The sequence below is a fragment of the Bombus bifarius genome, unplaced genomic scaffold (genome assembly GCF_011952205.1).
Source record: "Bombus bifarius isolate JDL3187 unplaced genomic scaffold, Bbif_JDL3187 scf7180000007979, whole genome shotgun sequence".
NCBI classification, from domain to species: domain Eukaryota; kingdom Metazoa; phylum Arthropoda; class Insecta; order Hymenoptera; family Apidae; genus Bombus; species Bombus bifarius.
In genome coordinates this window covers 1,166,481-1,178,940 of record NW_022884364.1, presented here as the reverse complement: position 1 = coordinate 1,178,940, position 12,460 = coordinate 1,166,481, and the positions used below count along the sequence as shown (strand labels likewise).

The window sequence follows — 12,460 nt, the reverse complement described above, 5'->3', positions numbered from 1 at the left end:
AAAGATAGCGTAGTGAAAATAGCGATGTAAATAGTAGTTAGAAATTTTTCCATAAATGTTTTCAAATTGCGCTTTGTTCTGACTCTCTTCACACTGCGTAAATATCCAAGACTGTCTGTATAATAACTTCCAGATCTACTGCTCCACTGACTTCGTATTCTCTGCTTTCGACTTCGGATGCTGCCAATGATCGTATATTAATTTCCAATAGTGTATAACATCATCGTAAGATAATAAATTAAACAATCAATTGATGGAGATGCTTTTATCGTGCCGCGTCTGACCAGAGACGGTCCGCTTCTACTGAATGCTCCGTATACTTTCCTAATTCACTGAATTTTCTGTACTTTCGAATGTTTCTGCGACGAACGTTGACACGTTTTGTTTGTATTTTGCAATGTCGAGAATCGTAAAAACGATAATTATGTAACAAAATAAAAAAAGAAATTGAAACATATATATAAACGTATAATTGTAGTAAACGTGTAATTTGAGCTAGTTTTACCGTGTATACGATAAATTAACTGATTACGAGTTAGTAAAATAATTATCGCCATAAAAACTCGATAGTCTGATAAATCAGAAAAATATCAAACATAAAAAATAACGAAATACCAAAGAAAAATCAATCTCATTTAATAAACTATCATCGCTTTGATCTTTCCACTTTCTTTACGTGTCATCGGTTTAACCAACTCTTCAAACTTAATCAAATCGACTTTGAAATTAATCATTGGCAGCAGCTCTAACTCCAAACTTCTCTCTCGTTTCACCCACAAAATGACCACGTGTTTCGAGCTAGCTAAACTGTATTTATATTCCATTCTCGAAGTAGCATTTTGTCTGGAACCGCTTCTCTGATCTCCCGCGCGTTTTCTTCCACTGTTTTATATCCGCGAGAATAGAGGACCGTTTGTCGATAGACACTGACGATGGCATTAATTGTCTGATTATTTTCTCGGTTCTTTTGTATGTCCCGATGGCCGATCCTACGGCAGAGGGTGCCACCGATTTGCCCCGTAAGACGCAGCAAAAGCTTCCCCAACGAAAGCGAAACGACAAATCACGCAGCCGAGCTCGAGGACTTCCTCTCGTCCAGATCAGGTATTCTTCATGTCGATCGACTTTTTCTTCTTTTTTTTTTCTTTCTTTTTTTCTGAGGAATTTTTCTTATTTTTGGAAGTACGCAATGACGAAGAACGATCAACCGTTAGTTGAAAGCTCTTAAGGTTTCCGTTTTATTGATCACTGTGTGTGGGTCAATATTGTGTACAGAACTTCTTGGCGCGTGAAAGCGAGTCAAGTGTAAATATCTTATCTAGTTTTTGTTTGGTTAGATACATTATACGTGTCAATGGTAAAGATCTCTGATAGTGGTTGCGCAGTACTAGTTCAAATCAGTCAGTTTTGGTTCACTGAGTTTCGAGAAACAAGTTGGATGATCTGAAGAATACGTTTGCGATAATAGTCGGCAGTAAGTTACGAGTATAACTCATAACATAATTAAAAAGATTATCGTGCTCATTGACACTCGTACATGATAATATCAACAATTACTAATGGCACGATAATTACTTGAAACTTGTTCATATCGAAATATTTTTATTTCACAAAGAAAGGGAACTAATATTTCTATGCAAACTGTCCAACCTTATTGCTGTTAATTTCGCAACTTGTTAAAAAAAGGAAAATATCTCATCTAAATTGTCATAAAACTGAAGCACAACTATCAAGGAGTCTCTTAAAAAAAAATTCTCGTTCGCTTGGAACAAAATATTCCACATTTTAATTTGTTAGAACAAATTATTACATATAGTAATAATTTTTGCAACTTCAACTCCCATGAACATTGAGCATAACCAGCAATGAATCTGTACAAAATTCTCACTTACATTTTGCCTGAAAAATCACTGAAAATTTTACTGAAAAGAATAAAAAGATTTTCATTTTATCTAAGTGAGCTTTTAAAACTTAACTCTTTTCCAGGAACTAAACGTAACGAAGAGTCTTCAAAAAATCCCCAAACACCGTTTCGTCGCAAAACAAACCACTGTAATCGTTATTATTTTCACTCTGCAGGAGTAACAGAACTGTCAATGGACAAACCGGAATCCGAAGAAGAAGAAGATCACTGGAAGGACGCATCGCCCATCACACCTACCTGCAGTCCAACGAAACATCCTCCGAAACCTGGCCAGCTAGACAAACCTCTAAAAACCATCGAAGTCGACGTCCACGATTTCAAACCAACGAGTCCGTTAGACGAAAAAGACGTGATCATCATTGACAGCAGCGCCACGCCACTCAGCAAGAAGCTAGCGATAAAGTACAATCAGGAAATAACGACCGGCGTGGAGAAGGCAACACCGAAAGTGAAGTTAAAACGAGAGCCAGTGATAGAACTGGAAGAACCGTGTCAAAAAGTGCCTGAAAGCGCAGCTCAGCCATCGACCTCCACAGAAAGGCGTGCAGACGCCGAAAGAAGAAGGACCTTGAGACGAATGGACTCGCAAGAACGACTGTCCACGTCCAGAGACGCGTTAAGCAAAACAGACGTAGCTGAAAGAGGCGCGAAGAAGAAAGTTTTCAAGAGGAAAGAACAAGATCGAAGATCTTCCAGAAGAAAAATAGACGAAGTGGAGGAACCTGTTTCGGAAGTTTCTAGAACCGAAATAGATGAGCCCAGGAGGCGAAAAGACACGGAAGGAGCGGTGATCAGATCAAGAGAAGAAAGGAAAAGTCTCAGAGAGCAAGAATGTATAGAACGAGTGACAGAATTTTTAACGAAGCACAGTGTGCTCACTTACTCGGAGGTGATCCCGGTCAGCGAACCTGAGACCGACGTCCAGGCACCTGGTGATTACAGAGAACAACGAATCACGCGTCCATCCAGTATTATAGAGGCCCAGGAAGTCCAACCTGAAACCTCGAAAGACGAGCTATTAATAAGAACGAAGAGTATAAGAAGACCTGAAGAGCAAGTAAAGACTCCATCCTCTATCGAGTCGGAGAAACAATTCTCCGCGTCGATTAAAGTGACAGTGGCGACACCTGAGAAACCAGCAGCAGGTGTCGAAGAGATTAAACCATCCGTGACAAGTCCTGAGGCAGAGGTACCCGCCACTAAACGTCGAAGTTCGATGAGAAAGAAACCCAGAGCGTTTTCCAGGGAATCTTCCAGGGAATCTCTGTTGGACGACACGAAGAAAGAGGTTAGGATACAGGAAAACGTTGAGGAGATATTCTTCGAGGATACCAGTGAACAGATCGATGGAATTCTTCCGGAGATTCAGTTGGTGAAGGCTAGAATAATCACTGCTGAGGAAGCAGCCGCGAACAGAGTGGACGAAGCGATGAAAATTGAAATACATTCGCCGCCGGAAGTGGCTGTGGTCTCTGACTCGGTGAGAGTGAGGACGGGAAGGGTTCCATCGCCGGAAACAGTGAACATGTCGCATCTACAGCTGATCAGTTTGGCCAAGTCCACGTCTGAGAACGCTTTGGCCGAGAGCAGCGAGGAGAATAAAATTTCTGAGAGGAACATCAAGACGGAAATTTTGTTGGACCTGTCGAAAGTGTCTGAAGTTGGGGACGAAGAGGAAATGGTGGATGGAGAGAAGAGGGACAGAAGATTGAACAGGACAAGGAGCGAAGGTTCAAAAAGGCCGGGATTCAAAGTGACGAAGATGAAAGAACGTGATGGATTTATGATTGGTACATTGGCACAACCGGATCAACCCGAACTCACGATTTTGTTGGAGCATGCGGCTATCGAGAGGAGGAGGAACGTGGATGATGATCGAGATAGTTTGGTGGATTTTGGCGTGGAGAAGATAATTAGGAGGTAAGTGAAAAAGAAATTAGGAGTTTCTTCCTTTTTTTTTTAATTATAGAGAAATTTTTTAATGTTGAGCAATTTTTTATATTTCAACGTGCTTGTTTAAGCCGCGAATGTTCGAGGATACAAAACTGCGAAAGTGTTGAGGCATTTATGGGACATAAGCTGTCCTATTCGCGTTAATGTTAATTTTCTACTAAACATGATGTTTGCAATAAATATATTTCTCCGGATGGATGTCAAATTTTACCAATATATCTGTCTCATCGCATATATGCTAATATAAATTTCAACGTTTCATTTAAACGCGCAGTATATCCATAAAAAATTTTTATGATAAGTGTGCAAATACTTTTACGAGCCGTTTTATGAGCTTAAATCCTGAAATGCTAAAATCAATATCAGATCTAGTTAGTTATAATCACAGTCGTCAAACTACTTTTATCAAATTCTTAAAAGCTTTTGTAGAAGCTTTCCATTAATAGAATTAACCGGTTAATGTTGGAAATAATCAATTGCATAATATACGACTGATTTCTGTTCATATACTGACTTCTAAATTGGCGAATATCCACTCCTTTGGGAATACACCTCTTCAGTTTATTTTTCCAAGTCGTCTATCCGTTTCTGATTGAAAGAGATAATAAATAATTGGACGAAGCTAATTACCGGCGGTGATCTTGAAAACCGAAAGTTCTCTCCACGATTCGTGGCATCCTGAAAAAGGCTTCGAACGTCGATTAATGTATACAATGTTATTTTCCGTGCAGCCAGTCGAATGGATTACGCGAGTGACCGTAGGAATCCCGCGAAATGCGCACAATTGGTTGAAAATCTAGGTCGTGTAGAATACCACACAGTGTTTCGCGACCCGAAAATTCTATAGCCGCCACCCCTTTCTTTGTTTTACCATTTTTTTTTTCTTTTTTCGTTTGTTCCTGTTTCCCTTCGCCAATCGATCGTGAGCGGTTAAAACAGGCCTGCGAATTAATTATTTTCGTTAACTACGTTCGATATCTCGGTATTCTTACGATAGTTATCTCGTTGTCTTTTGTCTCTTTTATTTTTCAAATTGTTCTGCGATATTTTCTAATTCCTTGATTACAATTTATTCCATTAAATACAAATTCATCGAGGAATTTAAAAAATCCTGAAACGAGCAAAATGCATATATGCGACTGAAAAACGTCAGAACAGTTGAAATACAACTAACAAAATTTAATTTAAGACAGTTAACGAAATACGATCAAAGAGAACGGCAAAACGGACGAAATATAGTCAACGAATACTGAAACAGAAAACCCAATTAAGAAATGCCGAAACGGATGAAACACAATTTTTCAAAATCCGTGCAGGCATAACATTTAATTACAGAAACCTTTGAAACAATTAACGTCGTCGAACAAACCAAGCTACCTGGCGACTATTAATACTTCAAGCCTGCGATTTCCAATTTAATCGCGACACGCCCCTTTCCACCCTTTTTGCCGTATGAAAGATTCAACAAACCAAAAACGAAACGTCAGGAAGAAGTGGCAAAGGCAGGTAGCGGAAAAAGCAGTGAGAAAAGGCAGGAAAGTGGGTTAAAGGAGCAGACCAGAGTCGGTTGCAGCAACCGAACGCGAATATAAATGTGAAAAGATGGCGCTGAAGAGGGGGAAAATCGTAGCGAGGAACGAAACGACACAAAACCAGACGATAAAAGATAAGAACGAGTGAATAGGAATAATAACGCGAAAGGAAGAAGCAAGATGCCCGTGGCGACGTCATCAAACGAGAAGACAAAGACAAGAAACAGAGTGATGAAACCTTTCTCTGTTTTATCGTATAGCTATTCTCGGTCGAAGTATTTTTATGCAGGATATTCGTGAAAGAAGGGTTGAATAATTAAAAAAAAAAAAAAAAAGTAGAAAGATGTTCGTTTACATGAATTACGCTGTTCTTGGGTCTGTATGATCCGAAATGGATGTTTTGTTTCTCAATGCATCCTTTATATCTTATATTTGTATTATAAATACACTTTCAATATTTTTATTTGCATATACCAAAGTAGATAATTTATTCGAGGCTTGACATAACTTCGTTTATAGAAAAACTGTAGTGCAAATAAATTTTTGGTATAGTAGTCTGCCGCTTTCATACATATTTTGTTAAGGAAGATGCGTCGATAAGTATCTTCCTTTGCCATGTGAAAATTTTATGTTGAGTTCCTACCATAGTTCACTGATAATCCAATTAATATGCTTATCCTACGAATTTTGTTTGTTGCTAAAAAGAAATATATATTAACAGATTTTTCAATCTTGTCTATGCATATTACGAAAGAGGCTTGAAAAAATTGCAATTAAATAACATAACAGATATCCGTTTACACGGTAGGTTTTCTAAATCATCTTCGAATTAATACGCCTATTAACGTGATAAAATAAATTTAGGACAAAATTGACGGACACGAAAATTTGAGAAGAAAATTCGGAACGCATAGTAAGATACTTACTCGTAGATAAGTAACTGTTCTTGAAACTATAGTATTCTCTTATAAGCGCTTTGTCGAGAAACTAAGTCGAAGTATGCTTCTCTGTCTCGTGAAAATTTTATTTTCGGTTCCTGTCGCAGGTCACTAACGATCTACGTGACTTGGAACTTGTGAATGTTATACGAATTCTATTTGCCCTCGAAAAGACTTCTATCTATTATAAATGTTATACGAGTCCTACATATCCTTAGTATTATCATTTGCTTTTAGTATATTGCACGCCGCATGAAAATTCAGAAAACCAACGGTTGGTTTCCTCGAAAATGTGTCTTTCTCTGAAAGTAAGTCAGAAACTTATAACGAAATGCTTATTCGTCAGTGGTAGAAAAGATGACGATATACTCAACATTTGGATATTTTGAAAAATACGTCGAAAAATAGAATCGCGAGTGTCTATTTCTTACGTTAATCCTAGCCGAGATCTCTTCGTAATTAAACTAAAGCGAATTAAAAGAAACCCACCCTCTTAACAGACTGCATAGAGAAAAGGACGGGACGAAATTAAGCTCGTATCTGCGTTCTCGATGTCTAAAATAAATCCTTCAAACCGCACGTTGAAATTGCATAAAAATCCGCGGTCTGCTGATCAATAGACTGCGGACCTTTATGCATTCGTAGGAAATTTAAAATCGCCAGAATCCATAAATTGTACATATTACGCAAAAATAGCCAAAATACCCAGAGTGTACTTGTTATAATATTCGGCAGAGGAAATACATTTCTTCTGAGATTTTATTCCCTTAATTAGGTTTACAAAAATACGAATTTGCATAAGAATCAACCTCTGCGGAACCGAATCTTACTTCAACAACAACGAAGCATTCTACTTGTAACAATTCTTAATAACAAAGACATGTTCCTTCTGATATTTAAAAACAAAAAATCACACCACATACCAAAACTTAAGGCCAAAATAATTTCAGCAAAAATCAAAGGCATCTAGTACTCAATAGCTTTACAATCAATTAAACTATGATATTATTCAGACGCAAGATTGCACATGAAATGTTTAACATCCCCTAAGAAAAACATCCTCAAGAACTTCTTCCAGTCCATTCTGTATATAATACACTAAAAGTAATCCCCAAATAGCTTTACCAAAACCCAAGAAATCTACTATTTACCAACTCGGCAAACAGTATTATCTATTATTTAATTACTCCATGACGATACCACGTAGACGCGAAATAGCGCGTAAAAGAGTTAACATCCCCTAGGAAAAACATCCCCAAAAGCTTCTTCCTATCCACCCTATTGGCTGTAGACGCAACTACGCGTTAAAGAGAGACGCGGAAGAGGCAGAATCTAGGAAACAGAGACGGGAAACTCTGCGGCAGCGAAGCTCGTCGCTACTTCCTCCCACGCGATCGCAAAACCTTCGTAACTCGCGTGGACTCGCGCGTCCGCACTTACACACCGACACGCCTATATGTATACACAAGGCAGACATATAACAGTAACGAGTCTGCGTGTGCATGCACTCGCAGGAGAACGCTCCTGGAGGTGGTTGCTCGCGATTAGTCGCGATTCTGACCGCCTCGACTCTGCTCTCCGCAGTCTCGTGTAGCCTCTCGACTTGTACGAAACAAAAAAACCGATAGTTTTCAGAAAGAAAGAAACTTCTAAAAATTCTTACGTACGTGTCCGCGTGAACTTAATTCGTGTAAGTGTTAGATTTATGTACGTGCATATGTGTATGTATGTGTGTGTGTGTGTGTGCGTGCGTGTGTATAAATGTATGTGAGAAGAGTATGTGACGTTGTTTGGAGAGCGTCAGACGCGCGCGTGTAACGCCACGTTTCTCGAGCGTAGTACACGCGGAGAGGAGTGCGTTGTTTATTAGATCAGAGTAAGCCAGTTTGCAGTGACGCAGCGGGACGCGACAGTGAACACCTTGGCACCGCGGACGAACGTGAGAGGTAGCTCGTTCTTTTTGTTTCGTTTCGCGCACTCTTTTTTTAAATAATTGATTTCCTCTTCCCGTATTTTCTTCATCTTTTTATTTTTGCATTGGGCGGTTTGGGAGAGAGAAGATCAATTTGGAGTTTGACTTGTGCCGATGTTCGGAAAGTTCGATCAGTCGATCGTGATTTTCTTTTTCTCTTGTGAACTTTTGGGCATTTGGAAATTTTACAAGTTTTCTTTTATCTTAGGGTCGAGTTGAATGGGATATTGATTTCCTTTTTAGTTTTATGCCGAGTTGTTTAGGACAGGGAAGATTAATTTGGTGTTTCGTTTGCGTTGGATTTTGTTGAACAGAGTTTTGAAAAGTTTGGTCGCTGATTATGGCTTCCTTTCCAAATTTAATTTTTCGGCAATTAAGAATTTCAATTAAGTTTAGCAAAAAGTAGTTGGCGAGATATTAGCGTTACCATTTTACCTTTTATTTCTGCATCAAGTTGTTAAATTTAGGGTTTTATCGAACAGAGTTTTGAAAAGGTTGCTTCTAATTTTTTATAAATTTCGGGCCATTTAGGAATTTTAATTTGCGATTTAGTTTTCCAGCATATAATTGGATTGAACATTGGTGTTGTTTGTAATAGTAGTGTTCAAAAAATGTAATTTATTGCAAATCTTAATTTATATCGGGACTTTTTCATGGATTTTAATGAAATTTTAGAAAATAAATATTTATAGTATCCTGATATGATTAGAATTGAAGAGATATTTTTTGCAGAAGAGTAGCACAAGGATAGTGAGTGATTTATTAATTTTACTATGTTGACAAATTCATATCCTTTACTCATGTATTATCAGGAACATTGTTAATATTAATTTATTTTTCCATTTTTATGTAAAATGTTTCTTTCTTCCCTTTTTTACTCATTTGTTATTAACATATCGTCACAGTGGAATGATTAATTGATGAATGAATGAATAATAATCACAACGAACAAACCTACTGCTGAAATCCATTTCAAACATTTTATAAATTACGATTAAAACAGAGAAGTCTTGAAATTAAGTTTTACGAACAGAAGTGGAATTAGTATGAAAGTGTAATCGATGAAAGTGCAATCAGCAGGAAATTTAATACAACGAAGAATAAAACGAATAAGTGTTTCAAGTTTTCGATATGTTTGAAACGGTTCTGTGTTTCTTATTTTACTTCAATTGTTTTATCCCGAAGAAATGGCCGGAGAAATTTTCAGATACGTGACAAATTGAGATTGTGAGCGTGGCAGGGGGTTGGTGAGAGTGGAATTGATTCTTGGAATTGTTTAGTAGAGAAAATGTTTGCAAACTCGCAAGGTGGTGGCTTCAAATTAGCAACTTGGAAGTTTTCAAAAGATTCAAATATTTTGAGACTGTGAATGTTTATGAATAGAATATTTTCTTTCCATTTAGGAAATCTTTTCGTTTAAAAATGAAGAAAAATACCAGATTTATTACGTACGTGGAAACAGAATTTTTCTTCCGTTTACTTCAATTCTGAATTATTTAAGTTCAAATATTTTCAAGATTTCCGAAACATTCGAAACACGAAGACTTGGAAATTTTCTGGGAACTCGAAAAAAAATTTACCATATTTAAAGAGTGTCGAGGTTTCTGAAATTATAAATATTCAAGAATTTTTGATGAAAATTTCTTTCACTAAATTTTATCGTGTGAAATTCAAATGATTTATTATTTATATATATAATATTTTAGTCGTTTAAATATTTCTAAATTGCAACTTTTCTTTGCAATATGTTATTTCAATTTCTTCGCTTTTACGTATTTCTCCGGAATACAATGAGATATGATCCGTTAAAAATTGAAAATTTCCTGTTACAAAAAATTGCTACAGCCCAATATACTGTCAAATCATTAAAGACACTTCAACAATGTTCGCAAAATCTTCGAAACATTTACAAAAATTTCTATACTTCTGGATAGCTTTTTAAAATCAGAAACGTTATTAACTTTCAAAAGTTTCTAAAATGTCCCAAATATCGTAACATTTGCACGAGTTTTAATGTTTTCATTTGTATTTTTCCAATCATTCGACGCAGTTGAATTTGGAATTATTCCAACTTCCTGGAACCTCGATGCTTTCAGTAGAATTTATAGGAGAATGTATCGAGGTTCCGTTATTAGCTGGAATAATGATTGGATAAGAGGAAAGCCACGAGAATACTTTTGTAAGAGTTCTTCTTGTGCGTTGCCTCTTCCGCGTTCTGTCTGACAAGCTTTGGTTCGATATTCAAATCACGTTTGCACAATTTTACGTTGTTTTGGAAGGGGTTGCAAAAGAAAAAAGTAGTGATTTTTGTACTCTGATTAGTGAGGGTGGAGGTCACGTGACTTGACTAAAGGAAAGAACGATCGAAGGTTGTTATTTAGCGTATTTTCTTGGAAGAGTTGACGAGTCAATATTAGAATTTATTTGACGAAACCTTCAGAAATTCATTAATATTGTTTTAAGAAAAAATATTAGTAAATTAATTTGGACAATTTTTACACAGGTATTATAAAAATGATAATCTTTCTAGAAATTTTTTATTATACGATGGCCACAAAATTTATATTGTTCCTTTTTTATAATAATTCTCTTAATTTTATGAAAGAGATCATTTAAGGTAATAATTATAATATTTATGCTTGAAACTTTTAACATTTATAATTCATATCATAATTTATGACAAACTATATCGATTATGTTATTTAAAAATATGTTTATTTTTCTGTTTATTTTTATTTGCAAATTTCAATTTATCGTTGTGCTATTGTTCACGTTTCCTACATACAAATTTAATTACCTCCTATTTGTATGAATTATTCAATCTTATGCTTCCAATAGTTCGTACATAGTTTTTCCCTTTTGTATCTTTATCTTCGTAATAGCAACGAAATGCGAGAAAACACATTCAACGATATAAAAATAATCACACCTCGTGGGTGATGTAATTTTCCCCGGTAAGAAAAATCGATCGTGATATTTTCTTACTCTGACTAGGCATCATCGATAAATCGATCATTGTGAGATTCGGACTTCGAAGATGCTTTTAATTCCTTCGAAAATGAATCGTTCGTCTGCCACTCAAGTTAATGCACAATAGTTGTAATTATTATTTCCAAAACCCTTAATACCTATACTATGAAATAGTTTATTAAATAATTTATCAAAACGAAATATATTTCTAATTTTAAATTTTGCTTATGAATTCTTACAATAGCTTTTACAATAAAACAACAGTTCTGCAGTGAATAAGAATCCCTTAATACCTATACTATTGAATAGTTTATTAAATAATTTATAAAAACGAAATATGTTTCTAATTTTAAATTTTGCTTATAAATTCTTACAACAGCTTTTACAAAAAAGCAATAGTTCTGCAGTGAATAAGAATCATTAAAAAAAGAATAACTATTAGTTAGTCGGAATGAAAGAATGCTGTATTACGTCTAAAATTTATCCAACGTAAACTTTACGACCCTTTGCTATAAATAAAGTACTTGTACTAGGTATAAACTTCAAGCGTAAAATATGATGTGTTCAGGACCTAAACAAGCTAACTTCATACATTCAAACGTAAGATGATTTTCTGAAGCATGTGTGCAATAGCAAGCAAATGTAATTCATCCAATTATGCAATTTCTTAATAATTCAGATATATAATTTATCAATAATACGTTTATTCGAGAAACTGTAATTAAACATAATTAAAGAATATAATGGAACTTGGATAAATGAATATCGTTTTATCTATTAAATATTACACAATTGTTTTATACATTGCAATATGATAAATATTAGAATGGTTACTATATTTTCGATATTCCACGTATTTTCTAATATTATGCACACTGCATTTTTACACGTCGTGTACGTTGTATTTTTGCGTATTATGTGCATTGTAGTCTTACAATGTTGTTGCACACATTGCATTTCTGCGTATTATGTACACTGCAATTTTACACGTTACGTTACATGTACGTTGTATTTTTGCATATTATGTACATTGCATTCTTGCATCTCCAAGTTTTCCATAAATGCATAAAAGTCCGCAGTGTAATCATAATATATGCAAGTTACGCGCGATAATAGTGACGTGACCTAAACAGCGTTCATTTTTCATGCAAACTATCAAGTCAATATAGAC

General features: G+C 35.8%; 1 protein-coding gene across 1 annotated transcript in view; it reads left to right on the top strand.

The window, feature by feature from the left end:
- Positions 1-12,460, top strand: part of LOC117204728 — a 165,538-nt gene that overhangs the window by 121,037 nt on the left and 32,041 nt on the right. Inside the window, exons 18-19 of the mRNA XM_033442418.1 lie at positions 999-1,104; positions 2,080-3,844. Of these exons, the coding sequence (XP_033298309.1) occupies positions 999-1,104; positions 2,080-3,844 (1,871 nt within the window). The remainder of the gene's footprint in view (positions 1-998; positions 1,105-2,079; positions 3,845-12,460) is intronic.